We start from the raw sequence: 14,583 nt of genomic DNA on the forward strand, positions 1-14,583 counted from the left end.
TGCCTCCATCCCTTTCTCAGGTTCCAGCCACTCAGGATGTGCAGAAGGAGGCAGAGTCTTTCCCTGCCCGATACAGTATGTTGTGCTCTGGATTAGGGTGAATTCCTTTTCACTTGATTTGAGTAAACTGCTCAGTATCTGGCCTATTGAAGAACTACTAAATTTAACTGTGTGACTCACTGACACGCTAGCATGAACAGGCTTGAAAGCTTTCCCAATTTTCCTTGGCTTGCGTAAACACACCAGGATCTTGGTCTTATAATATAGCCTAATAATCATTAATATAACTGGAATGGTAGATTCCCTGCTGTATATAATTTTCACGAGCAAGCAAAATAGCAGAATAGTCAACCTTAGTTTGGAAAGTCACACCCGTAAAAGGCACGAAATTACAGCTATCAACAACTTTGTTTGATGAAACTCTCTGCCCCTCTTTATTATTGCTCCCAGGTTTCTCACAGAGACTCAATACATTCCTGCCTCCTTCAAAAGGATCAGCTGGCCTTAAGGTTTTACCATCAAAAATCAACAGTCCTTATACTCATAACAACGATGAGAAAGAGATCGAGCAAACTCAGGATGACAGCAATAGCACCAGCACCAGCCTTTGGGGAGGTGACGGGTTTAGGGATTACTCTCAGGGTTCCTGTCAGAGTGACAGAAGTGGAGATACAACCCCTCAGCACTCTGGTCATGCCCCCATCAACCGGAGGTGTTTGTCTCTGGAGCAAAGCAGAAGCCCACCTCTACGGAGAAGGCAAGTGTCCGTTATTTGTCAAGACGACATATATATATGATTGTGAAAAGTGTGTGCACATTGTTTTAAGATAGTCTCACTGTAGTATATATTTTGAATAATGAGAACAAATATCCACTTGTTGGCAGTTACAGGTTTCTTATTTACAAAAGCCAAAGATTAATATGTGGCCTTGAGGCTGTAAATAGTAGGCCAACAATGGTCTTTCTCTCCTTGGAGGCAGATACATCATTTTGAAAGTGCTTAAATTTGCAGGATTAATGTTATTCTCAGTATAAAAACCATGTTTCCAGTTGTTGGCTGTCTAGCAATGTCACTCAAATTGTTGGAATCCATTACATGCGTAGTTAAGATGGAACTGCAGTATATCATGAAGAGGCTTGGTTTTTACACATGTGGACGGTTCATAAGAATAACATAAAAATATGCTAAACCATCCCCCATAGGCTGGTTCTACAAAAACGCCAAAAACATTGTGTTTTTCCCCTCTCATTCTACCTCATTCTACCTCACTGTGCCTCATTCTACCTCCTTCTACATCATTCTACCTCCTTCTACCTAATCTCAACTCCTTATTCCCTCTGTATCCTCCCCTCCCTCAACAGCTTGTTCAAGGTTCAGGTGTCGAACAGTGGAGGTGACTCGTCAAACATAGATGACCTCAGAAGCAGCAGCAGCAGCAGAAGCCAGACAGCATCCAGACCTCAAACTTTTCTCAGTGCGGTTGCCATGGTGACAGTGCCTCCTCCTCTTCAGCCGCCACGGGCGACAGTTAGCCAGGCAGCTTCTCCTCGCTCCCCCGAGCCCCCCTCCCCACCCCCTCCTCCTCTGGGCTCATCTGCAGCGAGCGGCCGACCCCCGCAGAAGGCGGCACGCGCTGAGATGCAGGACAAGGGCACAAAGAGAGCCTTCGTTCCGCCCATGACGCCTCAGCCTCTCTGCATACAAGGTGCTGCACTGCACTGACACAGTCACAGACAGGCGCTGCGCTCGCAGCCTTTGACTGGTTTCCCAAATAACACTCGTGTAGCTTCTGTAAAGCGGTGCGGCTAATGAGCATGCCCGTGTCTAGCCATGGCAGCAGCTGCCACATTGTGTTTGGGTGATGAGGTGAAATGAGGTGAGCTCTCCTCGTTGACCGTTTCCATTGCAATGCAGCATGCCGGTCACTAGGTGGTGGATTGTAAAACAGTACAGGCGGTGCAGGAACAGTAGAAACCCTTGTAACCACATGTGGTCTAACGTCATTTCTGACGTTTAGTTAACATTCACTATGAAATATTATCCCTTGATTTTATACCCTACAAAAATGTCAAACATTTCATGTAATCCTCAAGGTGGAATCAGTGAGAGTGTGACTCTATGTTTTGATTGTGCATATTTTAGGGTCCTCTGCATCTGGAGTTTTGAGACCAGTTTCTGAAATCCGTATCCTTTTTGCTGTTGCATAAGTCAACACAATGTGACCATTTTAGACAATGTTTGAACTGTAGAGTGCCTGGAATGCAATTTCACAAGTAATGTGGTTTGAGTTCCTGATCCACACTTTCACAGCAGCCAAGTTCAGATCCGTCTTCAACGAGTTCCCCTTTTTCAACTACGTTCAGTCCAAAGCACTCGATGATGTAAGCATTATTTGAAAGCCTTTATAAACAGACACGCAGAGGATTATGACTAACATGATCGTTTTCATTGCCTTGTTATAACCTGTTAACAGTGACTGTATTCATGTTTGGTTTATTCACAGGTTCTCTACACGGATAAGAACTTTGTGGCTTGTGCTCCTACTGGATCTGGTAAAACAGTGCTGTTTGAGCTGGCCATCATTCGTCTGTTAATGGAGACCTCAGAGCCCTGGAGAGATGTCAAAGCTGTCTATAGTGAGCATAATAATATGCAGACCCTATTAATGCACAGATAAAGCTAATCATGCACTGGGGCTTTGAAAGTGTTTCTTCTGACTTGCCAAGTGTATCGTTTCCAGATCAGATTTTTGATGACATTATAGATGTCTGACCCTATCACTGTCTGCTCTTGCCAGTGGCCCCTATTAAAGCTCTCTGCAGTCAGTGCTTCGAGAGCTGGAAGAAGAAGTTTGGTCCTCTGGGGCTGACCTGTAAGGAGCTGACGGGCGACACAGAGATCGACGACTTCTTTGAGATTCAGGACTCCCACATCATCCTGACCACGCCTGTGTGTGACAATATACTGCATCTTAATTAAACAAATGCAGCAAAAATTAAGGAAGAGGAAAGATAAGAATCCAAAAAAAAAAATTGTGATCCGAATGTATTCATTTTTTGACAGGAAAAATGGGACAGCATGACAAGAAAGTGGAAGGACAATTGTCTGTTGCAGCTAGTCAGACTCTTCCTTATCGATGAGGTCAGATATTTTGTTCAGAGACCCTTTTATAAGTATTTATAGTGTCTCATAACCTGCCTTCACAGGGGTGGATGCTCACTGTGCACTCATGTGCCAGTAGATGTTCTGTCTACAGTAAACTTCATTATGCCATGCTGGCTGATGGCACAATTAGCCTTTTTTCACTTGAGGTTAGCCATTACATCATGTGGCCCACACACACAACTAGTCTCTGTAGTTCTTCCAGACTGAGATGCACCTCCTCACATAAATTAAATCTAACCTACATATCAACATCTCTTTGGCCTTAAATATGTTTATAAAGCGATCTGTAACATGGCACATTTTGTTGTTCCAGGTGCATGTGGTGAAGGATAAGACCCGCGGTGCCACGCTGGAGGTTGTTGTGAGCAGAATGAAGGCCGTACACGCCTACAGAACGGCACAGAATCCAGAAGCAGGCCTCTCCATGAGGTTTGTGGCTGTATCAGCCACCATACCCAACACCTCTGATGTACGAGGCTGAGAAAGAGCACAGCAGGAATTTGTTTGTGAAAATAATTCAAAATGTAGCGTGGGCAAATCTCTCTGAATGATATAATTCATAGATAAATTGGTTAATTGGAGTCCTCTGTTATGTGATTAAGTAGGAAAAAACATAAAAATAGCAACAAATTCAGAAAGGCACTTCACGGAGGCACTGCCCTGTAATGCACAGACACAATTCTGTTTGTACCGTATCTCTCTTGTGTAAATGAGTATCATTGTTTTATCTGCTCTGCTGTTAGATAGCAGACTGGCTGTCTGATGAGAGTGGTCCTGCCACATATCTGGACATGGACGAGAGCCACCGACCCGTGAAACTGAGGAAGGTGGTGCTGGGATTCCCCCGCAGCCCGAACCAAACAGAGTTCAAGTTTGACCTTTCGCTCAACTACAAGATGGCCAACATCATACAAACGTACTCTGACCAGAAGCCTGCACTAGTGGTGGGTGGGAAATTGAGCAGACTTTGCTTTTTTTTTCTGCTTTCCGGCTTGATTTTCTCATGTCATTTAACAAAATTGTAAACTTATTAAAAGTTAATGAGGATGGTATGTTTGTTTTATGTATTAAGATGCTTTTTTACATGTACAGGATATGTGATAAACATTAAGTTTATTATTTAAGTTATAGAAAGGAGTAGGACCTTTACTCCTTTACGAACTTGTGTTATTTACTTTGATTATTTGTAATTTGCTGTATATGTTCAGGAATAATAATTATGTTATTCTGTAGTTCTGCTCTACAAGGAAAGGAGTCCAGCAGTCAGCTGCAGTTCTGGCCAAGGATGCTCGGTTCATTATGAGCATGGAGCACAAGCAAAGGTATGTTTCTTACTCATCCATAACATGATGTCACATGTGCAACTGTGCATCAAAACATGGTGTTGTTCTTTAGCGTAGCTAATTTCATTGAAAGCTTGATCTTGACTTTTTGTTACTTGTAATATTTTTAAGGCTGACGAAATATGCAAACTCTATTCTGGATTCAAAACTGAGAGGTGAGTCCCCTTTTGAAACCTAAATGTCAAGACCCACCAGATACAGATTTGAAACCTGTTTCAGTCCAGAGTTCCAGCCCCAGTAAGAAAGTACATGTTCATTTGATTATCGACTGTATTAACATTATTTGGTGTTGTGTTTGTGGTCTAGATCTGGTGATGTTAGGAGTTGGTTACCACCATGCAGGAGTTGACTTGTCTGATAGGAAGTTGATAGAAGAGGCCTTCACTGTGGGAGACCTTCCTGTCCTCTGTGAGACTTTGTCACTAGTACAGTTGTATCCTGTGCTATAAATGTGACTATGAAAGTGTGCAACACAATTCCGTATTGTTTTCGTAACGACGTAAAACAGGAAAGACAAGTATCGCAGGTTACATCAAGCGAGCCGTTCAGTATCACACGTATCATGTTGAAACATGGCAAGACCTCAGCCCGAGCTTTGGAACTACGCTGTGAAAAAAATGCAGAGAAATGCCTGTTCAATGGAAATACAGATTCCAGAGTACGACTTCAAATGACTTATTCTGGTATGTTCTTATGCCAGTAGCAATGTACATGATTGTCCTACTCATATTGACTGATGTGCACCAGTTGTAAAAGTCTGATTGCAAAAAAGTAACTAATAAGCTGAAACCTTCATTCTGTTGGAATAATTAAAATAAGATCACAAAACAGCATATTAGACTGACAATAATATTACTTTATAAAGCTGACATCCACTAACACTGATTTTTTGCCGACTTATTGGTCCATCTCTAATTTAAAGTAAACCAGAACATTTACCACACTCTTGTGCGAAACAATCACAAACTTTTACCGCTAGCTGGTACAGTGAGAAAGTTAGTTTTTACCGCATGTCATGGGCACTGAATTTGTGCTTGTGGTCTGATTTTGAATTCCCTAGTTACCACCAGGACTCTGGCCATGGGGGTGAACCTGCCAGCTCATCTGGTGGTGATCAAGTCGACCATGCAGTATGTGGCAGGCTCCTGTGAGGAGTACAGCGAGGCCGACTTGCTACAGATGATAGGCCGAGCTGGAAGACCACAAGTAATGACAGAATAACAATGAAATACTTTATTATTTTTCTTACCGGCCTTAGCACAAGGAGGTATGGGGTTGGTGCACCATCACATTTTGCTGGCGCTGTACCATTTTAACACAAGGTACATTGCCCTTCAACTTGCAGGAATCTGAAGGTATCTGTTATGGAAAAATAATCTTTTTAAATACAGTAAATTGAGTAAGAAAGATAGCAACTACTAGTTCTAGTGTGATGCACAAACTAAATACCAACTTCAGTTTTTTCTTCCTCTAGTTTGACACATCAGCGACTGCAGTGATCATGACCAAGATCCAAACCAAAGACAAGTACATGAATCTTATGAATGGGGTGGAAATCATTGAGAGCAGGTGTGACTACTCAGTCACTTGACATTCATCTTCTTCTTCTCTCCCTCAGCTTGTCTTTCTGTGACTCTGAGCTCTCTCATAGACGTTATTACCGTAGTGCATGAGGTAACAGTATACTTCTGTCGCCCAGCTTACACAGTCACCTGGTGGAGCACCTGAATGCTGAGATTGTTCTCCAAACCATCAGTGATGTCAACATGGCTTTGGACTGGATACGCTCCACCTTCCTCTACATCCGAGCCCTCAAGAACCCCACACACTATGGTCAGAGCTCCAAACACACAGAAGATCATCTGTTTCACAATTAGTGTCCAGCTTCTTTTTATGACTGTATGTAAGAACCCGTCATCGCAATGTGCCTCGACTCCAACTTCAGGTTTCTCCGCCAACTTGGACAGATTTGGAATCGAAGCTAAATTGCAAGGTGGGCCACAACTGTTTTGACTCTATTTGAAGCATAGACAGTATATAAGAAGTCGTAGTCTGCTTGGTTTTTTGCAACCATAAGTGACACGATCGAGTGGAGGAAAGTACAACCGAAAGCTGAATAGGACATTTTTAGGCCAAAAGGTTACATTAACTTTCATGACCTGAAAACACAAAGCGACCTGTCAATCACAAGGTAGCCCCGCCCTAATGCATACCCTGTTCTATTGTCTATTTTACTCTAAATGGGACCTTCAACATCATGCTGTTTTGAAGCGATTGAGACCATAAACTCATGTTAAGAATATATACTGACAAAATACATAAGGAAAGTAGGGTCATTTCCTCATAGACTTCACATAGACCACAATCAGGCTTCTTTTTGCAACCAGAGGAGTCGCCCCCTGATGTTCAATAGAAAGAATTTAAGTTTAAGGCACTTACACATTGCCTTCACTTTTCAGACCCGGAGATTGGCGCCCGATTTGAAGTCATTTCTATTTTTCCTCTCATAGAACTGTGTCTGAAGAACCTCAACTCTCTGTCCTCCATTGGTCTGATCGACATGGATGAGGACATCAACATCAAACCAACAGGTAGAGAGGAGGAATTAGAATTCACTAACAAGGACCACACCAATAACAGTATGAGTTTCGAGAGGTTTATTGCAGAGTGGAATGATTGTTAGATTCAAGAAGCGGAAGGGGTCAAGGGATGAAGGGGAGTAGGGTAGAGGGATGATGGGATGTGGGGTAGGGATGAAGAGATGAAGGGATGAGGGGTAGGGGTCGAGGTAGAGGGAAGAAACGAGGAGGGTTTGTAGGAAGGAGGTTAGGTGATCGAAGAGGGACCGTTGATGTCCGGCGGCTGCTTAAATACTCTGTGCAGAGGAAATGAGCTGTGTTCTGGGCGTGGCCCTGTTCCTGAACAAAGTTTATAAAACTACATTGAATGATTTGCAAAATGATCCTCTTTAGTTTACTTTCTTAACTTATGTTCAGTGGAGTGGATGACATCTGCACCTTTATCTACACTCTTCCTTTTTAACTGAGCCTTCAAACTGTTGAATAGTTTGTGTTTGTTCCCTGCAGAGGGAGGCCGATTGATGGCCAGGTACTATGTTGCCTTTGACACCATGAAACAGTTCAGCAACGTGGCCGGCACTGAGAGCCTGTCTGACCTGGTAGGTTTCCTCATAAAACTGCACAGCAATGCCAATATAGTGACATTTTGTATTGTCAGGCTGGTTTGCTTCAAACTGAACTTATTTTTATTATTATTATGATAAGGCATTATTCAGATGAAAAGTGTCTGTATGTACAGATTGAGCTCGTGTCGAAGAGCAGCGAGTTCAGCGACATTCAGTTGAGAATGAATGAGAAGAGGTCCCTGAACACCCTCAACAAGGACAAGAACAGGCTCACCATCAGGTCACACACATTTATAGGATTGACATGTACATGTACAGCATATACAGGATCATAACCCCTGTTTTTAAATGCATAATGGTCGACGTAGACACAAGCCATTGTGAATAAGATGTTTCTGTATTTTCCCAGGTTTCCCATCGGAGGAAAGATCAAAACCAGTCAGATGAAAGTGAACTGGTAGGTTTATTCATTCAGGGCTTTCTCTGTGTTTATTATTTATATTGTAAAATACATATTATGGAGTTCTTATGGACAGTGCACTATAGATATTATGTGTTTGTTACCTTGTCTGTAGCTTGATTCAGGCTCAGTTGGGATCCATCTCAATTCAAGAGTTTGGACTTACACAGGACACAGCAAGGATCTTCAGGAATGGGATGCGCATCAGCAAATGTACGTTGGGTAAATCCGGAACAACAAATAAACAAAGTGCTCTCTGTTCTATTTAGACATTTTTTTAAACTTTAAATTGTTTTTTGATCCCAATTAGGCTTGTCAGAGTTTCTGACTCACCGATCTAAGATTGGTTTCTCCGCTCTGCTGAACTCCCTGATGCTGGCTAAGTGCTTCAGAGCCAAGCTTTGGGAAAACTCCTTCTATGTTTCCAAACAGCTGGAAAAGATAGGTAGATAAACATCACCATAGCGTGGCATCTTTTATCCACGCAGTCTAAATACAGTATTAAAATGACAAATCTCCAGATGTACATGCAGTCTCAAGCTAAATATCATTATAATAATACACTGTGTTTTTCAGGCCAGACTCTGTCAACTGCCATGGTGAACGCTGGACTCACCACTTTCAGCAAAATAGAGCAAACCAACCCCAGAGAGCTTGAGCTGGTCAGTCTGTGTCATATTTAAGATATGAAAGCACTTTTTAATAACCCAAATCATTTGATTAACCACTGTTTGAGCTGAATGTAGACTGTGATCACAATATGGCTCAGCTTATGTTGAGCAAAATCTTGTTTATACCTTAAATGTTATACATATTTTCAAATAAGTCTTGTATAAAGTACTTGGATATGATTTCTAACTTCATTTTATTCAGATTCTCAACAGACATCCACCATTTGGGAACCAAATCAAAGAATCTGTCATGAATCTCCCGAAGTATGAAGTTACTTTGGAGCAGGTAAAAGATGTAGCAGAGTTTTATTATCAAAGGGACAAGAACGTTCATATTACGTCATATTATTGAGCTTTTCACTTTTCGTTGGTCAGACTTCTGAGCTATTATTGCCAGGTTGCATCTGATAGCTCTGTTATTCTTAATAGCTTTTCTTTAAAGTTGTCTTTGTATTTCGCAGCTTCCGAGGTACAGCTGTGCTGCGGCAGAGATTGTGGTGAAGGTGAACCTTAAAAACCAAGCACAGCTGCTGTCCAGGAGAACAGCTCCAGACCACCACTACATCTCTCTGATTATCGGAAACTCTGACAACGCTGTGGTCTTCCTACAGAAACTCACGTGAGGGAACAGTCCCCAGGCCTCACCAATTTATTGTTGTCCTTCTCTCACTCGCCCTCTCTTTCTGTATAGCTCTGTCACCATTATGTACAAGAAGACAGAACCTGGTTTGACAATATACAGCATATTGATTCTCAGCAGGCAACCTGTTGTTTGTTTCCAGAGACGTGGTCCTGCTGAAGTCTGGGAGCTGGTCGAAGAAGATTGAGGTGGCAAAGGCCTCGAGAGGAGAGGAGATCAGTGTCAACCTCATCAGCTCACAATATGGTACACCATGAAAACACCTTAATATTGAACATGGGAATGTATCCACAATATGTATCACCTATATCATAGAAGGGAATAAAGGTATGTTGGGTTGTTCAGTTACACGGTTCTTTATTTATATATTGAACAATTCACCATGCCCTTTGCACAACAGTTTCACTGTTATTGTTACTTGTGTATCACTGAGAAAGAAGTGTGTCAAATAAGGCAATTATTGTATTATTGTATTTGTAGAAAGCTGAATATTGCTATAAATTTAAAGTGGATGAAAAATAATGTCTATTTTCAGGCATTTGTCATTTGTTTGTCAAATTCATCAAATCAAACCATAGATTCCATATATAATGCACATCTTGTTTTTGCACATGCTGGCTTCAGACTGCCTATCAATGCTATGTAGGAAGTGTACTTACTGAATGTTTTTGGCCTTTTCCTCTCCCATAGTGGGCCTGGACATCCAACGCAAGTTCAACGTCTACTACTCTGGAGCCCGGAGGTTTGGAAATGATAATCTTTACAACACACCGTTTGATCCGACTGGACAGAGACCACAGCACTCTGCACTGAAACCACAGTCGACAGACCAGGCTGCAGCTCAGAGGGAAAATGCCACATCTGCTACAGACCAAGGCACTGCACTGTTAAACTGATGATTCTGTTGATGCTGAAATATGAAATGGTGTATATCGATTTAGTATGTTTTCAGAGGCAGGTGGTGATTTGAGATGTGTTTTATTTTCTCTAATCAGATTTAGGCAATAAAAGACAATGCAACCACTTCTGCAAGAATAAGGATCTGTGTGGCCACGACTGCTGTGAGTACAATCACTCGTCTTTCACTGTGTACGTCTCTTTTTGTGCACTTATGTGCACCTGTGCTTTACTTTGTGCTGCTGTCAAGAGTACAGAAGTCTTCTCTCCGCCCTCAAGGTAAAGTAGGAGTAGCCGTGGCACGGAAGAGGTCAGCGAATCAAGAGCACAGTTTCTCTTCCTATTTGAAAGACCTGAGGAGCAGGTGTGACACACTTCCACAGACTCCCGTCAAACGACTTAAGGTGCGGAAGAACACAAACGCACACAAACAACAGTTGTTGAATTGAAACAAATAAACACGATTTAATGTGTAGTCTGTGATTATTGTAAGACTGTGCTGTACCAAACCTAATCCAGGATAGAATGCAAAGTGCACTGATGCAAGATACACTTCATGTTGACTTGTCTGCAGAAGACGCTGATGAGCCTCTGCCAAGTCACCACTGGTGAAGATAAGATTGAAAAAAATATCAATGATACCAGAGAGGAAGTTGATTTTTTGCAAAGAAAAATAACGGATATACCAGCCACACTGGAACACCACAATATATGCAACATGTAACATAATTGTTATACATGAACAGCTATTACAATGTATATTAAGATATGAGAACACTATTAAAATCTATATGCATAACCAAAAGTCTAGGCATGTAGACTTGCACTTTAGAAATTAAATATTTTGTTTAAAGGTGTAGACCATGCAGAGTAAATACAATTAATAATAACTATGCTGACAACAACATAAAAGTGTCTTTCTTATTTGTTTATAAATCCATTAAAAGTCTATTTCTCTGTGTTACTAAACTGAATAAATCTGTGTTTGGTGTTTTATTTCCTCAGATTAAAATGAGCGAGGAGTCTGTCAACATGCAGGAGTTTGCTTACAAACCCAAAGAGAGGCTACCTACTGTTTCCTGGTATTCACAGTTACACTGACATCTTAGACTTTGATCATACGTGTAAATATTAGAATAAGTCTCTTAACAACTGCTGCATATTAGCTTCTGAAAACGTGTGACAGCAAAATACGTTTAGTGTCAATGAAATTATAAGTGCTGACACTGGATTGTATTCATGTATTTGATGAAGGTACGGAGGAAGTCACTGTGACGCTTCAGTCAGACCACACGCTGAGACTGTGGATCTGACCGGAGAAGACGGCCTCCAACTGCCACACATAGTTCATCTGAGCGATGTTGACAGAAGTAAAGAGATTAAAGACTCTGAACTGAACACATTCCCCAACGCAGTAGGATTCAACGATCACAGGATCTGTGACTGTATGTTTCGGTATCTCATCCTCAGATTATGAAGACTACGTGGAGGACATGCACATGATGATGAAGGAGCCCATCCAGACACCTGCTGCATCTCGTGCTCAACATCAAAGTATCGTTAAAAAACGTAGCGCAAACTCATTACGAGACGCACCTCATTAGTGGTTTTAGCACATTAACTAGAAATCTCATATTAATAAGTTATTGTTCAGTGCATATTATATCGGTTTCAATGTCTTCGCCATTGTCGTCAGTTCACGTGAGTAAATCATCTTAGAGTTTTCATTGACAGCACAGTGCATTGCATTCATAAGCAGCTTTATGAGGATAATGTTGACTTGGTTTATGAAAAAGGTTATTCTTTGACCATAATCCTGAAAGAAAAAGTAAAGATAAGATTATAAATAATTTAATGCACCAAATTTAAGAGGCACTTTTTTAAGACATGATTAAGTAGACAATATTTAACGTGACAAAACTGAATAGAGGATTTCAAGGATCTGCTGCCTCAGTGACCCGGCCCCGGATAAGCAAATAGTAAATGGATGGATGGAAAATGCAACTTTATTTATGGCAGAAGGCAGATTAAGCAAAATGAACTTGGCAGAGACAGAATAATTTATGTTTGTTTATGTAATTTCAGCAATCACTAAATCATATCATATATTAATATCCTTTGGCCAAATGGTCATCTGTACCATCTGCTTTGAAGCACTTGTCTGCTCAAGTTTGTAGTGAAAGGTAGAAAACATGCAAAGCCAACAATTATGGTCTTTAAAAACTTCTTATTGAGATATTGTTTTCAAATCAAAACCAGGAATGACCAAAGTGCAGCACCACTTGATGGTGTATTCATTATTTTTCTTTAACTCATTTGTGTTTAGGTTCCTCAGTGTGGATGAACTCAGGAATCAGTGTTGGTGCGAGTCAGAACCATAAACCGCTTCTAAACCAGATCAGAAGAACCGGCTCGGCTGTCGTGTCAAACCAGAGCGCTCACTGCGTAAATGCTTCGTCATCACAAATACCGACGGTCAGCTTCGACCTCGGAAACGAGTGGGACGACTTTGATGACGAGAACTTGGTGCATGCCAGCGAGACGTCATTGGCCTCGCATCTAACCGGTGCTAAACCTGAAGTCCAGCAGCGTGTCGACTACAACATGCCAGGTCGAGTGAAGTCTCACTTACTTTTAATTCAGAGGAGGGAAGTCATATATTCTCTACTTCAGGCATGATTATGAGGGATTATGCCTCAATCATTGTTATGATTTTGATTCTCTTACCTTTGTTTTATGTGTAGGCTTTGCTGCTACATCTGCACCAGTGCTCCACAGTCACTCACAAGTCCAACCATGTGTAACCACAGCCAGAACACCACTGAGGTAAGGACAGAAATCAAGTAATGCGTGAAATATTTAAAATCTCCTCTCAAAAAATATTTGATATTGTAGTTAAGACAGTAAAAACATTCGTCATATATTTGTTTTTAGGTCGATTTTACCTGGAATCAGAAAACAAGGACCCTCACTGGTTACAGTCAGACCACTGAACAGAGTCACACTCGACTGGAATAACAAGGTGTGTGTGTGTGTGTGTGTGTGTGTGTGTGTGTGTGTGTGTGTGTGTTAGTGGCTACATTCACATACAAAGAGAATATATTGTTTACATAGTTGCCATGTAAACTTCTTTAGCTCTGCCATTTTGAACATCTTACTCTTTTCATTGTTTTCAAATGCCAGCATGCATGATGCCAGGGCCGTGGCCAACCTAAATGAAACAGGGCTGTAATTAATGTTATTAATTTAGTTACACCGGTGATTACCTTGCAATGACATTTTAAAATGGCTGCTGTGAAAAGGGCCTATTGAGTTTAAAATGCATCTTTCATCTCCAGAGAGTCATTTAGATGTCGATAAAAACATGGCAGCAGCAAGGAATATTCTGTTAATGTATTAATATCAAAATGGTTAGTGACTCCCAGGTTAAGCTAAATCAAAGGTGCTTTTAAACAACTTAACTTGGCTTATCTGACATCTGCTTCCCTTCTTCCTCTTGCAGAGTTCAAGCACTTTCAGAGAGGAACTCACAGTCAAAACACCAGAATGCCTCCAAAAGCAGACGGAGACCCACGTGGCCCCCCTCACCAGAAGGTTTGATTTCTTCTCAACAATGAGCGTCCCATCCAACACCAGCTCATCTGTCAACAGAAGGTAGAAACAATTATAATGGCAATGCTTTCGTTTTTGACTCATTACCATATTATTTCCTTAAGTACGTAGTGCAAATAATCATATATATATTGAATATACTTTAAACTACATGCTTTCTCCTGATTAACCCTTTCCCTCTTTTTTACACACTGTAGCAGCACTAAATGCAAAGAAGAGGAAGCTTTCCTTGGGATATTTGATGGTATATTTTAGAAGTACTGCTTGTCTATGAATATGTCATTAACATAAAGTGTTTTATGTCATTGTTCATATTTTGTTAACCAGTGAGCTTTACATGAAGAGTTGTAGACTGTTTTAAAGTCATGTTATTATACGTTCATATTGTAAATGAAACAGATGATTTCTAATGTTAGTTCTAATTGTTACTAATGTAATTTATGTATTTATTTATTTAATAAAGTCTGTGTTTATTGAATGCTTCAGTGCGGTCTTTGGGGAGAAGTATCAGCTTGTAGTTTAATGAGATATAGCTTTGTGAAGTATTTTATGTGTGTAAATTGATGAGTGAACAAATCTTCATCCTTTGATGGGGAAGTTCAACATTTAGCACATATTTTATAAGTAGTTTGTTGACCATGAAATCAGC

General features: G+C 40.9%; 1 protein-coding gene across 1 annotated transcript; it reads left to right on the forward strand.

Annotated features, from left to right (window-relative positions):
* The first annotated feature begins 1,366 nt into the window (after nt 1–1,366).
* Nucleotides 1,367–14,397, forward strand: hfm1 (helicase for meiosis 1). The gene is made up of 36 exons (XM_076097462.1): nt 1,367–1,706; nt 2,144–2,185; nt 2,312–2,382; nt 2,505–2,637; nt 2,799–2,950; nt 3,065–3,142; nt 3,480–3,635; nt 3,910–4,110; nt 4,400–4,488; nt 4,621–4,664; nt 4,816–4,917; nt 5,570–5,715; nt 5,984–6,078; nt 6,209–6,342; nt 6,455–6,502; nt 7,020–7,100; nt 7,596–7,687; nt 7,828–7,934; nt 8,064–8,111; nt 8,230–8,327; nt 8,425–8,559; nt 8,691–8,776; nt 8,988–9,071; nt 9,247–9,404; nt 9,568–9,671; nt 10,116–10,301; nt 10,421–10,486; nt 10,602–10,726; nt 11,328–11,404; nt 11,577–11,692; nt 11,793–11,876; nt 12,649–12,933; nt 13,067–13,148; nt 13,257–13,344; nt 13,825–13,976; nt 14,132–14,397. Exons 1-36 carry the CDS (start codon nt 1,487–1,489, stop codon nt 14,187–14,189), a joined length of 4,023 nt encoding a protein of 1,340 aa, XP_075953577.1. The 5' UTR covers nt 1,367–1,486; the 3' UTR covers nt 14,190–14,397.
* Nucleotides 14,398–14,583: the final 186 nt, after the last annotated feature.

Source organism: Anarhichas minor, unplaced genomic scaffold (genome assembly GCF_050575085.1).
Source record: "Anarhichas minor isolate MPS153535 unplaced genomic scaffold, ASM5057508v1 ptg000024l, whole genome shotgun sequence".
Classification (NCBI taxonomy): Eukaryota; Metazoa; Chordata; class Actinopteri; order Perciformes; family Anarhichadidae; genus Anarhichas; species Anarhichas minor.